The sequence below is a fragment of the Populus trichocarpa genome, chromosome 2 (genome assembly GCF_000002775.5).
Source record: "Populus trichocarpa isolate Nisqually-1 chromosome 2, P.trichocarpa_v4.1, whole genome shotgun sequence".
Lineage (NCBI taxonomy): Eukaryota > Viridiplantae > Streptophyta > Magnoliopsida > Malpighiales > Salicaceae > Populus > Populus trichocarpa.
In genome coordinates, this window is record NC_037286.2 from 11,915,338 (window position 1) to 11,931,349 (window position 16,012).

Sequence of the window (16,012 nt, forward strand, 5' to 3'; positions counted from 1 at the left end):
TTGGACAATTTCCATTAGGCAAGTGCAATGGACACAAGCCCATTTTATTGATATCCCCCAAGAAATTTCTACAATATTAGATACGACATTTGATAAAACCAAGCATCCCCAGTCACAGGGTGAGAGAAAAAAAAAGCAATGAGAAGAACATCCAAGGCCAGTACTGAAACGATTGCTCGGGGTATGCATCCAACAATGTTACCAGTAAGATTACATGCCTGGATGTGTATGCTAGGCTAAATCTGGAAAGATTGTGGACACTTGCTGCATCAATCTATAATATACTCCAAGCTATTTTGTCAAATTATCAGTATCACGAACAAGCTTCATCGAGGGAAGCGCAATTGCAGCCAATGGTTTATTCTCAAATCCACCACTTTCATCAATAATCAATCTTAGACCTTCAATATGAAGTTTCCCGTGGTGGCCGCTAACCACAATGGTCGGTTTCTCAGTTAATTCCTAAGCGAAATTAAACATCAAACATCCACACTTCAGTTATATATATATATACATATAAAAAAAGAACAATGATTTATAATGTCTTGAATGTGTGACGCTGTCAACATCCGAGTCCTTTCCCACTAAAGAAAGCTGGAGAAAATGGTAGATTAGGATAAAAAGTTTCAGATAAAAAAATTAATAGCAGGTATCGAGCCATCACCTTTGGTATATCCCAAACTGTTTTCCTCCCACTTAGAGCCTCTATCTTGGGGACATGAGTCTCCTTAGCTTTCAAAAATCTCAGTTGTTCGCCTACATTTTTCCCTTCCTCTAAACCAGCATGCGCGGCAATCAATTTACAGTGTCTAATTCCTTCTTCATCCTCTATGCACACATCATCCTGGAAAAGAAAATGTTAAGAGATTAATATAAAATTATTCTTGAGACTTCACCTAATAGCTTAAGTTTTTTAATTGATATCTTAAGTTTTTGAGTTGATAGCTTAAGTTTTGAGGTTGAGATAATTATTTGATATGATTTTAAAGTTTTCATAACCAAACGCTTATGAATTCAAATATCACATGGTATTAATAATCAAATGATTATGAGTTCAAATCTCACCATCTTTTTCTAACAAATAAAATTAATCACCGGGTAATAATATAAAACCATTATCGGGGCTTCACTTGATAGCTTATGCTGTTGGGTTGGGTTTTTTGACAGAAAATTGCACATTATGAAACCCACCAAGCTTCATCCATTGTCCCTACTGATCACATCAAACTACAAAGTATGGAACTCGCGTTATGTAATATACTCGCGTTATGTAAAATCATCATTGATCAAAGTTCTAAACGATAAAGGTGGCAATGAAATAAACTTCACCTCTTCATGGACCCAAACCGTATCAGCTAGAAACTTCTTGTGATCATCAGGAACTGCCTTCAATAAGTCTGTCTCGATACAAAAATTTACACCAATAAATCACACTATTAATTGTATTGAATTCAGAACCATCTCAAGTGTAAAAAATGCAAGAATCTAAAGATTCCAATCCTCCATTAATGATTATACTAATCCAAAATATATTATTTTTACCCTCTTACATTAAAAAACTAAGAATCAAACAACTCAAACACAATCTACTCAGTTCAAAACTGATAGACAACAATAGCCTATTTCATATTTAACAACTAAAAAACCAAACAACAGCGATACATTTCCAAACAAACATGGAGACGTAATTAAGCTATTGATAATTAAAACTTCAATCAATGAAAGACTAAAAGAAAACAAGACATACCAGAAGATCCATGAGGGACACCATAAGAAGTGAAAGTGGGACCAGCATCATAAATAGAGCCCTTACATTCAGTCCCTTTAATGGTATTGAATCCCACCTTAATATGACCAGCCCACCTTCTCCCTTCCAAATGCATATTCTCATACCCGTCTCCTTTATACCACCCTTCCCTGTCCTCACTCTCTTCATACTCCTCCCATCCTTCCTTAAATGACACCCCATTTTGCGGTTCAGGCAGGACACCAACAAAAGCAGCAAAAGCAAAGTCATGATTTCCCGAAAGAAACACATGCTTTTGATTTGGATACCTTGAAGGTAAGTCTATCAAGAAATCTAGGACTTTCTTGGTATCTGGGCCTCTGTCACAGTAATCGCCTAAGAAGATAATTGTTGCAGCGTTAAAGTGTTGGGGGTCGAATTGGGTTTCGAGATTTGACCAAAGATTTTGAAGCTTTGTGATGTGGCCATGGATGTCGCCTATGCAGATTACTAATCTGGGTTTTGCGACCGTGCTGTTGTTGCTTGGCTCTGCCTCTGTCATTTTGGGTTCCGTGGTGGTTCTGTTCTGTCCTTCGATTGATAAAGAGAATGCTTTTGGGTACATCTATTAGTATTGGTCTGGTTTAGTGCTTGATTTTTTTATAACTAGAGCTTGAAAGAGAAGTTCTTCTTGCCTTCTTGGCTGGCTGATAACGACTCTTTCTGTTGCCAGTTGTGTCGTAGGGATAGGATCCCCTCTTCTCAATAGGTAAGCATCAACCATCATATATTGGTATTGGTTGATTATGCTTTTTCATTTTGTTATCATTTATTTTATATAAATTTATCTCATTTTGATTATACGGATTATAAATTTTACAGTTAATTCAGGTAAATTTAAATTATTTTATTGTTTTATTTTTTTTAATTTTTTTATTTAACAATAATTTTATTATTTATATGATATTTCATGATCTCGCAATATTAATTTTACAGAATTAAATTTTTTAATTTATTTTGATTTGTTTTATATGATATTTCATGATCTCGCAATATTAATTTTACAATTGCTTTTAATTTAATTTTTATATATTATTTTCCTACTCTATATGCTCATCTCGCTTATCATTTGGTTTTAATAATTTTTACATCATGTTTGATTTTAATACTAGTCCCTATTCTTGAGTTGATTTAAATACTTTTCAAACTATATCCCCACTCACGTGGTTGGCTCGATATACACATGATCAATAGCCCTCATGGGTTATAAACATCTGATTAGTAGTCCCTACTTATATAACCAGTTCAATAAACATCTAATTAGTTGCCTCCACTCATGTGACCAGCTCATAAACATTATGTGACAAGGTCCATCATTGGGAATGAATACAATTTATGCATAATTATTTTTGTTATTGCTATCAATATATGGTTACCGTCATTGCGATTAATTTATATTCACATTATTGTCATTGCATTCAGATCTCAATTTATATACTCGGTATCATTGTTGTGGTCATTTTCTAAGAATATTGAGAGCAAACAACGTGAATGATATGTATGATAACAAATCTAAAATTTGTTTCCCAAACAACATCTTATCATAATCATAACAATTTTTAATTAAAAATACAATATTTTGATAACTTAGATATGAATGAATTTGAAATATTAAAAAAATACACTGCTCACATTTTATCATGGGAGACTTTCTTGGCAATGTTAGTAAACCTGACCCAACGGTTTAACCTAGGAATCCCTAACCAAACCTCTTATCTTATCTGACTTTAAAATCAAACCATATTGAAGTTGCTCTGAAATGACCTTTTCAATTTGGCATTGTTTGAACTTAAAAAAAATATATTAAGACAACGACATTTTGGATCGATCCGAGTCAACTTGAGTTAACCCGCCAAACCATAATTTAGATCCTAAACCTTGTTGGGTTTAATAAATTTATTTTCTAGATTATTTTTTTATTTAATAAAATAATAATAAAAACAGATATGCATAGAAAAGCAATAAGAAAAATAAGAAAAAAAAATCATAAAAGATTATACAAAAAGAGTGCTTTCAAATCTTATAAAAACACTATCATGATATAATTCAAGAACTAAGTAAATAATTAAATGGCATTTAATAAACAACATCCCTAATATATTTTTGATCAATTAATTTTAATGAAATTTAATTAAAATAGTAGGAAAAAAGTTCTTAAAAAATCCATGAAGGGCTTAACAAAAAGAGTTTAGGTGCCTACACCCGGGGCAAACATGGTAGGCCCGTAACAAAGAAGGCAAGATGCTCCTGAGCCTACAAGCCCAGACTCACATGCCTGACCATTCTTTTTTTTTTTTAACATATCGTTCACTCCTTTAAAAAAAATCGAACAAAACGTCATTTACAGTGGTAGATGACATGTTGTTTGCCAGTGCAATTTTCAATCACATGAGGTGACTGAAAGGTTGACTTCACCTTCTTTAACCCAAAATACCCACTTCCATCCCTTTTTCTCATTGTTAAACACCTAATACATACTCCATAAACCTTGACAAACCCATTCTTAACTTTAAACCAACCTTTAATGGGTCAAAAAACTAAAAAATCACCTCAAATTCAAAAATCTCCCGAGTCTCGATCTATGTTTTCCCAGCATAAAGGGTTAAAATCACTCCAATAAAACTCTTCTCATCAAATGAAATTCATTGAAATCAAGATCAACTTTTTTATATATTTTTTTATAAAAGGTTTAACAAAAAAAGTCTAGACAACTAAGCTTTGGGAAAAATACGTCTAGCCCATAACAAAGAAGGCAAGACACGCGTGGGCCTACAAGGCAAGACCCATGTGCTTGCCCATTCTTTTTTAATGCATCCTCCATCCCTTTAAAAAACAAATAAAATGACATGCCATTTGCAATGAAAGACATGTTGTTTACTAATACAAGTTTTGATCACTCGAGATGACTGAAAAATTGAGCTCTGCCTCATTTGACTTAAAAAAACCACTTTTAACCATTTTACCACTTTTAACCATTTTTTCACCTAAAACCCCCAAATATATAATCTATAAACCTCAATAAATCCATATCTAACTTCAAACGAACCGTTAACCTGTCAAAGAACTGGAAAATCACCTTGCATTTGAAAAAACTTGAGCTCTTATCTATGTTTTTCCAGCAAGATAAATAATAAAAAACACTTTAATGGAGCTCCTCTAATTAAATGAAATTCACGAAAATTGGTTTTTTTTTTTGTTAAATCATGGCCAACCAATCAATATCTCTCTTATTCATTGTTTTTCAATAATATTCTTTTGAAACGCGATTAAAATGATGTTTTAGATAAAAAAAAATTCTAAAACTAAATGTACCAAAATATAAAAAGCAATTGGGGACTAATTTTATAAATTCACACCACATTTACAATAAAAAAAAATTAAAAAGAGGTTTTTAATTTTATTGTCAATTTTGATACTTAAAGTTTCAATTTTTTAACAATAAAATTGAATTCTATTGTGTCAAATCAAGCATCAACCTAATGCTGAAATATTTTTTTAAGGGCATGAGAACCTTATAAGAAGTTAATAAAAAAGATTATTAGCCTTAAAACCTATTAAACACACTATTTAAAGATAAAATTAAGAGAAAAGTTAGCAATCAAATTAGAAAATTCTTCAAAGATGAAAAAGAGAAACATGGTTGAAATTTTCATAAGCCCAGTTTGTTTGTTTTTTCCTTTAGTAATTCAATATTGGTCTGTATTTTTTTAAAAAAATTTAAAGGTTATTTTTATTCTTATTAAAAATGATTTTTTTTAAAAGTGTTTTTCTATGGTTTTTCAATTTTTTTATGATTTTAATATAAAATTTCAAAATCATAAGAAAAAACATAGGAAAAACATCAATTTAATATCTTTTTAGTAAAAAAACAAATACTTTTAAATAAAATTTTTAATCATGTTATCAAACAAATACTAATGTTAGAATATTAGTTCGGTCACTAAGTCATTGAACTACGTATAACTCAACTGATTAGGTTCTAAGTTTATTTTTTAAAGGCCACCAGTTCAAGTTCTACAAATTTCAGAGTCACTGGAAGTTTATTGCTAAATATTTTATTTTTTTTTCTTTTTAACACTTATTTTTCATATATATCAAACACCCAATAATTATTTTTAAATATTTTTTATTTACATAAACAAACAAAGAATATTTTTAATATTTTTTTTTACATTCAAAAGTCTTTTGATCTAACCCGTAAGACAATGCCGGCTTATAAACTAGTATAATAGAGACTCAAGAAATCAACTAACTTGAAAAACAACTTTGCTAAAATAAGGAAAGGAGACGTACACCAACCCTTCAATCTCTCCTTTTTCTTGTTTTCTTTTTATAATTGGCCTTCTTAAAGAAATATATATTTAATGAAAAACTTTATATATGTCAATGCATGGCCATTTTTGGATCATGAAGGGACATACTTGATAGAACAATAGACATACAAATAAATAAATAATAATAAAAAAGGGTTCCTTTTTATTTTTTTAATTTTAAAGCTTCTTGGGTGAAGGAAACGCTTTCTTGCAATAATTAAAATGCATTGAGATAAGCATTGACAGCATCTAATTCAACAAAAAAATAATAAACAGCACTGTTGTTGTTGTTGAAGAAGAGGCCAACGAAAGGATAACTATGGAGGTGTATAAAACATATTTTCAGTTTTTTCATGTACGAGAATGATATCATAATCTATGGAGATGAATGATACGGCACCAACATGCAATAATATTCCTCTTCCGCTCGTAAGAGAGCGACAGCCATACAGAGGCATCACATGAAAACAACTAAGCATGTTTGCTCTGTAGCACGGCGAAAATGAACGACCTGCTTTCATCAAATTCATCAACTCATCATTTACTTGTCATCTTCCTGGCCAGCTATTGCTATGATGATTTTGAATCAACCATTGCGGGCTAAATAAATTCAAAGAAAATCACCTTTAGATTTTTTTTTTTAATTTGTATGACAAAGAAATCAAGTCTATTTTATATTATTTCTAGAAAGAAGTTTGATTCTTGCACCGTCTTCGGCTGATTTTTCTCCTATGCCTAGTAGGTCTGGCACATGGGATAGTGACGGATATAAGAATCGAATCTATTTGATGTTTCTTACAGTCATTAAGAAAGCCATTAACTTCTGCCTTCTTTCTAAATTCATCCGATATCATCTTTCACACCATCAGCCATGGCTCAAGAGTCCACCAGTCTTGCAACAAAGAGGTAGCTATATGCTCTTTCATCTTCTTCTTTTTTTCCTTGAAGAGTTGTTAAGAGAATCATTACGTTCTTAAAGTATTTCTGTCTCAGGTATGCAGTTGTGACAGGAGCAAACAAGGGGATTGGATATGAAATATGTAGGCAGTTGGCTTCTAATGGGATTTTGGTGGTGTTGACAGCCAGAGATGAAAAAAGGGGTCTTGAAGCTGTTCAAAAGCTGAAAGATTCTGGCATCTCTGATGACCTTGTGATTTACCATCAACTTGATGTGGTTGACCCTGATAGCATTGTTTCCCTTGCTGAATTTGTGAAAAATAATTTTGGAAAACTTGACATCTTGGTATGAAGTAATGAATTTCTTGGGCTAATCCTTTTATTTATTTATTTATGTTTATCTGATAGTTTCTTGAAAATCTTGTAACCTTGTGCAGGTGAACAATGCTGGGATTGGTGGAGTTGCACTAGAGGCAGATGCTTTTCAAAGAGCCTTTGAACAAGCTGGTGAATTTGTAAGTCTTCATATTGTAATGACTAATCACTCGGAAGATCATTGCCTGTTCTATGTATATTTACGTAACCCTTTGATAGACCAGGAATCAGGCATTGGGACTAATTATTGCTTGTAAACATCATTTAACGGATATTGAGGTTATTTTGAGTAGTAAATTAAGTAGATTTTCATTTGTTTCCGTGGATATGGTCTATGAAGTGTTGGAGAGGGTCTAAAATTCTTTTGTTCAAATGCAGCCATATGGGGAGCAAGTGTGGGCTGAAATTGGAACTCAAAATTATGAGATGGCAGAGCAATGTGTGAAAACAAACTACTATGGTGCAAGAGGAATGGCTGAAGCACTTGCGCCCCTCCTACAGTTGTCTGATTCACCAAGAATTGTAAATGTCTCTTCAATGCTGGGGCTTTTAAAGGTACACGACTGTCTTTCAAGAACGGAGTCTTGGTATTTTGGTAGTAGTTGTCTTATCTTGAAATTTGGCCGAGTTATTTCTCCTCTTCAAGGAAATCCAAATTTTACTTCAGACTGGTTGATGTGCAGTAACATTTACATGCTTTCTTATTCTGAATTATCGTACTTTCTTTATGGTAATGTCCAAGAATACAACTCCTAGAAAACATGATTTTTCCCATAATCCCTGTTTGTCATATTCTCCCCTGCTTGGTACTTTCATGTACAAATTGTTCCGCAAATGCAAATTCGCTTCCTGTGTTAGCTCATAACAATTAGCGTTACAGGAATAGTCTTGTATTTATTATCCTCTGAATTTGTGTTTCATTCAGCTCAGACTAGTACTTGCAGCATTTCTATAAGCAGTCTTACCAAAGTGTTTTTTTCCTGTTATGTGGCTTAGAACATACCCAATGAATGGGCCAAAGGATTGTTAAATGATGTTGAAAATCTCAATGAAGATAGACTAGACGAGGTTGTGAACGAGTTTCTTAAAGATTTTAAAGAAGATTTGTTGGGATCCAAAGGCTGGCCAACTTATCTGTCTGCCTATATTGTTGCTAAAGCTGCCATGAGTGCCTATACAAGGATTCTGGCCAAGAAGTATCCAAGCTTCCGCGTCAATTGTCTCTGCCCTGGCTATTGCAAAACTGACATCACTACCAACACCGGCCCCTTCACCGCTGCCGAAGGAGCCGAAAATGCTGTGAGATTGGCATTGCTGCCTGATGGTGGGCCTTCTGGTTGTTTCTTTTATCAGAAACAAATGCTACCGTGCTTTTGAATGAAAATCAAACATGATAATCATGATGTCGTAAACGGCTACAAGGTTTTGAAAATTTTCTCGTCGATGTATTCTCATCCAGACAGGTTAAACTGAAAGATATTGTCTATGTTTAAAGAATGTCTTAGAAAGCTGCAGAAGACCAGGAAGCTTTGCTGTTACTTGTTCAGGGGATTTCGTCAATAAAGATCTTTAATTGAAAACCAAGATTTTAGGAATAAAATTTCTGATCACATTTGATTTGTTGTTATGCAATTTTTAAATTTTGAATAGTCTTGGTTTCCAAGTAAAACTCTATCTTTATTTAAGAGTATTCTAAAATCAATAATACTATCTTCTTCTAATTCTTCTAAACGTCTCCTACTGCAACTAGAGAATTAAAACCAACAAATTGATATCAGAGTCATAGATTTTCTTGAGGGACTTGTGAGTTGAGAGAAACAACCAAATCCAACCACAAACACAACAAAAAAAAAACACAAAAATGGATTCTAAAACAATCATCTCACACGGTTCACCAATGGTGAAAACTATGAAACTTGAGCCATCAGAATGACAATTCATTTGGAGGCGTTAGATATCTGGGAAGCTGTGGAAGAAAATTATGTTGTTCTTTTTTGCCCGCAAATCCAACAGTAGCCCAACTAAAGATTCACAAGGAAAAGAAGACAAGAAAATCCAAGGCTAAAGCTTGCTTATATGCTGCAGTGTCAAATACAATATTTACAAGAATCATGAATTTCGAATTTGCAAAAGGTATTTGGGACTATCTTAAAAAGAAATATCAAGGCAATGAAAGAACTAAAAATATGCAGGTTCTTAACTTAATCAGAGAATTTGAAATGCAGAAGATGAAGGAAACCAAAAATATCAAAGATTGTGCTGACAGATTGCTAAGCATAATAAACAAAGTAAGATTACTTGGAAAAGAATTTTCTGATGACAGAATTGTGCAGAAAATACTGGTCACTATGCCTGAAAAATATGAGTCTAAGATTTCTTCATTAGAGTCAAAAGACATAACCAATATTTCTCTTAGAGAATTTGTAAATGCACTGCGTGCACAATAGCAGAGAAGATCAATGAGACTTGAAGAATCAATGCAGGGAGCTTTTCAAGCAAGAGCTCAATACTAAGGAGGAGGCAAAGACAAGAGATTCAACAAGAAGAAAAAGGTTCAAACTTACAAAAACAAGGTGGAAAAATTTCCACCATGTACCTACTATAAAAAAACAAATCATCAGCCGATCAAGTGTTGGTGGAGACCAAACATCAAGTGCAGAAAATGTGGACAGATTGGACATGTTGAAAGAATCTACAGGACACAACAACATGAAGAAAAGGCGAATCCTGTTGCTTAACAACCTGAAGAGGAGCAGCTGTTTGTTGTGTCATGTTTTTCAACAAGCAACAGCTCGACAGATTCCTGGTTGATTGATAGTGGTTGCACAAATCACATGACAAACAATCAGGATTTGTTCAAGGAACTTGACATAACTGTTATTTCCAAAGTTAAAATTGAAAATGGTGATTATATTGATGTCAAAGGCAAAAGAATTGTTGTTTTAAACAGCCTGTCAGGTTTGAAGTATAAGTATATTTCAGATATATTATATATGTCTGACATTGATCAAAACTTGCTTAGTGTTGTACAACTTATGGAAAAATGTTTCAAAATAATATTTAAAGATCAATGGTGTTTGATCAAAGACAATTTGGACAACAACGTGTTCAGAGTAAAAATGAAAGCAAAAGGACTTATGACTGATGTATATGCAAAAACATACTCTTGTAAAAGGAGTTCCACAATTGGAGAACAGATCAGCTAACTGCGCAGCATGTCAGCATGTCAATATAGAAAGTAGGTCAAACTAAAAAAATCTATAAAATAAAAACTGAGAATCACCTTGTAATGGGATGTAGACAATTAGATCAACATCATATGATCTCTAATAATAATTTTTAAACAATATACGATCAATTTACTATTTAATTAAGCTAACATAAACGTAATGCTTATCGCCTATTGGTCTCATTCATATGCAGAGATCTGCTCAAACCCAAGTCGCTATGTAAAGGATTAAACATTCTTTAGCCCAGCAAGGCTCGAATTATGGCAGCTTCACCAACGCGAATCCATCCGAACTCAGTATGGACACCTGAAATTAGGAACTTCTCCTTCAGTGATATGGATTACGTTAAAAGAATATACAAATCAGGAAATCCGTTTCCTTGAAGAATCCGGATTAGATCTGCACTATAAATACAGGATACCTGAGGCGATTTATCTCACAAACCCATTCAAGCAAACCTTAGAATTCTCTCTCAGTGCTCTCTCTTTACGCACCAGCTTCCTTGCAGCCCATATTCATTGTCTTCCAAGCGATCATGGCTAATTTCAGGAAAACAATACTGGTGGTTTCTTTCTTGACGACGGCTCTTTGCGGAGTCTCCATGGCTACCGTTTACCAAGTCGGTGACTCTGCTGGTTGGACAAGCATGGGTCAAGTTGATTACCAAGATTGGGCTGCCAGCAAGAATTTTCACGGTGGTGATACTCTTGTCTTCAACTACGACAACCAATTCCACAACGTGAAGCAAGTGACGCATCAGGGTTTCGAGTCATGCAATGCAACGTCACCACTAGCTACTTATACCAACGGCTCCGATACAGTCACTCTTGGAAAGCAGCTTGGCCACTTCTACTTCATATGTGGTTACCCTGGTCATTGCCAAGCAGGACAAAAGATTGACATCCTGGTCGTCCCTGCAACTTCAAATTTGAGTCCTGCTGCGTCACCTAGCAGCGCTTCATCTCTTTATTTTAGTAATCTGTCTTGGACTCTAGGTGTGCTAGGATTCTGTCTCTTGGGATTTGCTTATTAGGAAGGTTTTCAAGTTGCCTGTCTTTTGCCAACCTCGAGGGGTTTTTTCGGTTTCATTGATGCAGTGCTTACTTTCTTTTTTCTTATTTTAATTAGCAAAGAGATGATTAATGACAGATTAAAATTGTTTTCTGTCTAACTTTCTTTACATGAATACTTTGAATAAAAATACTATTCGTCCATTATAATTGCTGCCGCTTATTGCACTTTGTAATTAACCATGTTTTTTTTTCCCGATCTGATAAAGCAAGGAGTAGCAATTAAAATTAAAAGAAAAAAAAACAAAGGAGGCTCAGTGTTTTACCACGTACCAAGAATAATTATACATCGCCATGCTACAGTGGAATGATAGTTTTGCCCTCTATAAGGATAGCCAAGAAAGTGCAAATTTAGAGGCAAAATGATCTATACTAACAAATGAACAAGTTATTAAATTTTAGGAGTACATAATCAAGTTTATGAATTTTACGAGGTAACTTAAATTATCTTAGCTCATAGATTTTGCGTCACACTTATAATATATTTTAGCTATACAATATTATATACATGATCATCTCTTACATGGACAAGAAACACAAGGGCTGGGGTTGATGGGTGTGTGTGTCATCAAATCCTTATATCAAGCCTCTGAAAAAGAGGTGCTGCTAGTCGCTAGTCAGGAGAATATGAAGCCAGCCTCATGCAGCTACTGAACGAACTAAAAATGATTCACTGTAATCTAAAAATGACAAGAGGAGCAAACTTAACATATAACAATCTGGATGTTTGTATTAATAGTTGAATGAATCCATCTCTGTTAGTACTGAGGTAGTTTTACGCGAACAAGCAAGACAGTCCGAAGTGTTCTTAGATGTTTCACACCCTGTTTCTGTTTCTATCAGCATAAGATTAAGAAATCGTCAATGATCGCAATGGAGATTTATATGGACATCAGCGAAAGATTCCAGGTAGTTTTTGGAGTAGTTTAAAGAAATTTAGAATAGAATGATTGAATCAATCAAAAGAAATTTAAAAATTATTATTATCACAATACCAAACATGATTCATAGGTTATCATAATTTAAATTTGTATTTATTTCGGTACAGCTATCATTAGTTTTCCTTGATTTTTGATGGCATCCCTTTCTGATGGCATCTCTATGGTATCTATGCCATTTGATCCAAAGTCGTCTGAAATATGCAGGACTAGAAACTAGGAAACAAAATCGATCCATTTTCTGCCGTGCTCATTAAAATGTCAGAAATAGACTGTTGTTCTACTAAGTCAACATTAAACTGTGAATACTAACAGCTACAGATGAAAAGAGAGGTCTTCGAGCTATTGAGAAACTGAAACGGTCTCTGTTCTCCGATTATGTGGTCTTTTAACAGCTTGATGTGATGAACCCTGCAAACATTGCATCTGCAGATTTTATGAAGACCAGATACAGAAAACTTGATATTTGGTATGGCCGAGACTCCATTTCTACAGAACCAGTTGGTTGGGTTCATGTAAGTTTAACCAATCTTTTTGAACAGGATACAAATCATATATGCACTCGACCATTTTTGACATTTGCAAATGAAAAACTGGTATAATTAAAGGCTGCTTTTGTGTGTATACCCCAACATAAATGTAGGCCAGCCTCTTAGCTCTCATTTTAGAAATCAGTAGAAACTGACAGACATGCCAGTTTCCCCATCAGCATTTTCGTTATTTTTCTCAAGGAAAAAAAAACTAGAATGAAACTAAATTCAATGTATTGGACAATTTCCACAAGGCAAGTGCAATGGACACAAGCCCATTTTATTTATATTCCCCAAGAAATTTCTACAATATTAGATACGACAATTGATAAAACCAAGCATCCCCCGTCACAGGGTGAGGGGGGAAAAAAGCAATGAGAAGAACGTCCAAGGCCAGTACTGAAACGATTGCTCAGGATATGCAACCACCAATGTAACAGTCAGATTACATGCCTGGATGTGTATGCTAGGCTAAATCTGGAAAGATTGTGGACACTTGCTGCATCAATCTATAATATACTCCAAGCTATTTTGTCAAATTATCAGTATCACGAACAAGCTTCATCGAGGGAAGCGCAATTGCAGCCACTGGTTTATTCTCAAATCCACCACCTTCATCAATAATCAATCTAAGACCATCAATATGAAGTTTCCCGTGGTGGCCGCTAACCACAATGATCGGTTTCTCAGTTAATTCCTACGTGAAATTAAACATCAAACATCCACACTTCAGTTATATATATATATAAAAGAACAATGATATATAATGTCTTGAATGTGTGAAGCTGTCAACATCCGAGTCCTTTCCCACTAAAGAAAGCTGGAGAAATTGGTAGATTAGGATAAAAAGTTTCCGATAAAAGAAATTAGTAGTAGGTATCGAGCCATCACCTTTGGTATATCCCAAACTGTTTTCCTCCCACTAAGAGCCTCTATCTTGGGGACATGAGTCTCCTTAGCTTTCAAAAATCTCAGTTGTTCGCCTACATTTTTCCCTTCCTCTAAACCAGCATGCGCGGCAATCAATTTACAGTGTCTAATTCCTTCTTCATCCTCTATGCACACATCATCCTGGAAAAGAAAATGTTAAGAGAGTAATATAAAATTATTCTTGAGACTTTACCTAATAGCTTAAGTTTTTTAATTGATATCTGAAGTTTTTGAGTTGATAGCTTAAATTTTGAGGTTGAGATAATTATTTGATATGATTTTAAAGTTTTCATAACCAAACGCTTATGAATTCAAATATCACATGGTATTAATGAACAAATGATTATGAGTTCAAATCTCACCACCCTTTTCTAACAAATAAAATTAATCACCGGGTAATAATATAAAACCATTATCGGGGCTTCACTTGATAGCTTATGCTTTTGGGTTGGTTTTTTTGACAGAAAATTGCACATTATAAAACCCACCAAGCTCCATCCATTGTCCCTACTGATCACATCAAACTACATAGTATGGAACTCGCGTTATGTAATATACTCAGTTGATCATCTTTCTTTTCTGGCAACTTACACCATAACACGAGTCAAAATCATCATTGATCAAAGTTCTAAACGATAAAGGTGGCAATGAAATAAACTTCACCTCTTCATGGACCCAAACCGTGTCAGCTAGAAACTTCTTGTGATCATCAGGAACTGCCTTCAATAAGTCTGTCTCGATACAAAAATTGACACCAATAAATCACACTATTAATTGTATTGAATTCAGAACCATCTCAAGTGTAAAAAATGCAAGAATCTAAAGATTCCAATGCTCCATTAATGATTATACTAATCCAAAATATATTATTTTTACCCTCTTACATTAAAAAACTAAGAATCAAACAACTCAAACACAATCTACTCAGTTCAAAACTAATAGACAACAATAGCCTATTTCATATTTAACAACTAAAAAACCAAACAACAGCGATACATTTCCAAACAAACATGGAGACGTGATTAAGCTACTGATAATTAAAACTTCAATCAATGAAAGACTAAAAGAAAACAAGACATACCAGAAGATCCATGAGGGACACCATAGGAAGTGAAAGTGGGACCAGCATCATAAATAGAGCCCTTATATTCAATCCCTTTACTGGTATTGAATCTCACCTTAATATGACCAGCCCACCTTCTCCCTTGCAAATGCATATTCTCATACCCGTCTCCTTTATACCACCCTTCCCTGTCCTCACTCTCTTCATACTCCTTCCATCCTTCCTTAAATGACACCCCATTTTGCGGTTCAGGCAGGACACCAACAAAAGCAGCAAAAGCAAAGTCATGATTTCCCGAAAGAAACACATGCTTTTGATTTGGATACCTTGAAGGTAAGTCTATCAAGAAATCTAGGACTTTCTTGGTATCTGGGCCTCTGTCACAGTAATCGCCTAAGAAGATAATTGTTGCAGCGTTAAAGTGTTGGGGGTCGAATTGGGTTTCGAGATTTGACCAAAGATTTTGAAGCTTTGTGATGTAGCCATGGATGTCGCCTATGCAGATTACTAATCTGGGTTTTGCGAGCGTGCTGTTGTTGCTTGGCTCTGCCTCTGTCATTTTGGGTTCCGTGGTGGTTCTGTTCTGTCCTTCGATTGATAAAGAGAATGCTTTTGAGTACATATATTAGTATTGGTCTGGTTTAGTGCTTGATTTTTTTTTTAACTGGAGCTTGAAAGAGAAGTTCTTCTTGGCTTCTTGGCTGGCTGATAACGACTCTTTCTGTTGCCAGTTGTATCATAGGGATAGGATATCCCCTCTTCTCAATAGGTAAGCATCTACCATCATATATCAGTATTGGTTGATTATGCTTTTTCATTTTGTTATCATTTGTTTTATATGAATTTATCTCAGTTTTTATTATCTTATTTTTTTTTAGAT

General features: G+C 34.2%; 3 protein-coding genes across 6 annotated transcripts in view; 1 reads left to right on the top strand and 2 right to left on the bottom strand.

The window, feature by feature from the left end:
- On the bottom strand, positions 1 to 2,486 carry LOC7494058 (tyrosine-protein phosphatase RLPH2). The gene is made up of 4 exons (XM_002302532.4): positions 1,748 to 2,486; positions 1,330 to 1,397; positions 665 to 844; positions 1 to 462 (listed from the first exon to the last, which is right to left on the bottom strand). Exons 1-4 carry the CDS (start codon positions 2,349 to 2,351, stop codon positions 292 to 294), a joined length of 1,023 nt encoding a protein of 340 aa, XP_002302568.3. The 5' UTR covers positions 2,352 to 2,486; the 3' UTR covers positions 1 to 291.
- LOC7494059 (tyrosine-protein phosphatase RLPH2-like) lies at positions 1 to 15,848 on the bottom strand. 2 transcript variants are annotated; one of them, XM_052450498.1, is made up of 5 exons: positions 15,151 to 15,838; positions 14,733 to 14,800; positions 14,031 to 14,210; positions 13,640 to 13,836; positions 1 to 262 (listed from the first exon to the last, which is right to left on the bottom strand). In XM_052450498.1, exons 1-4 carry the CDS (start codon positions 15,752 to 15,754, stop codon positions 13,666 to 13,668), a joined length of 1,023 nt encoding a protein of 340 aa, XP_052306458.1. In that variant the 5' UTR covers positions 15,755 to 15,838; the 3' UTR covers positions 1 to 262; positions 13,640 to 13,665. The 2 variants fall into 2 exon arrangements, with proteins under 2 accessions (XP_052306458.1, XP_052306459.1); XM_052450499.1 differs by lacking the exons at positions 1 to 262; positions 13,640 to 13,836 and adding an exon at positions 473 to 649 and having other exon boundaries at positions 14,016 to 14,210; positions 15,151 to 15,848.
- Positions 6,454 to 16,012, top strand: part of LOC7461753 ((+)-neomenthol dehydrogenase) — a 26,709-nt gene continuing 17,150 nt past the window's right edge. Inside the window, exons 1-5 of one of the 3 annotated variants that reach the window (XM_002301308.4) lie at positions 6,454 to 7,005; positions 7,093 to 7,342; positions 7,434 to 7,511; positions 7,750 to 7,926; positions 8,368 to 8,955. In XM_002301308.4, coding sequence (XP_002301344.1) covers positions 6,971 to 7,005; positions 7,093 to 7,342; positions 7,434 to 7,511; positions 7,750 to 7,926; positions 8,368 to 8,748 — 921 coding nt within the window. In that variant the 5' untranslated portion in view covers positions 6,454 to 6,970 and the 3' untranslated portion in view covers positions 8,749 to 8,955. Of the gene's footprint in view, positions 7,006 to 7,092; positions 7,343 to 7,433; positions 7,512 to 7,749; positions 7,927 to 8,367; positions 8,956 to 16,012 lie in introns of those variants that run through there. The other 2 variants (XM_052450501.1, XM_052450500.1) reach the window with 2 other exon arrangements.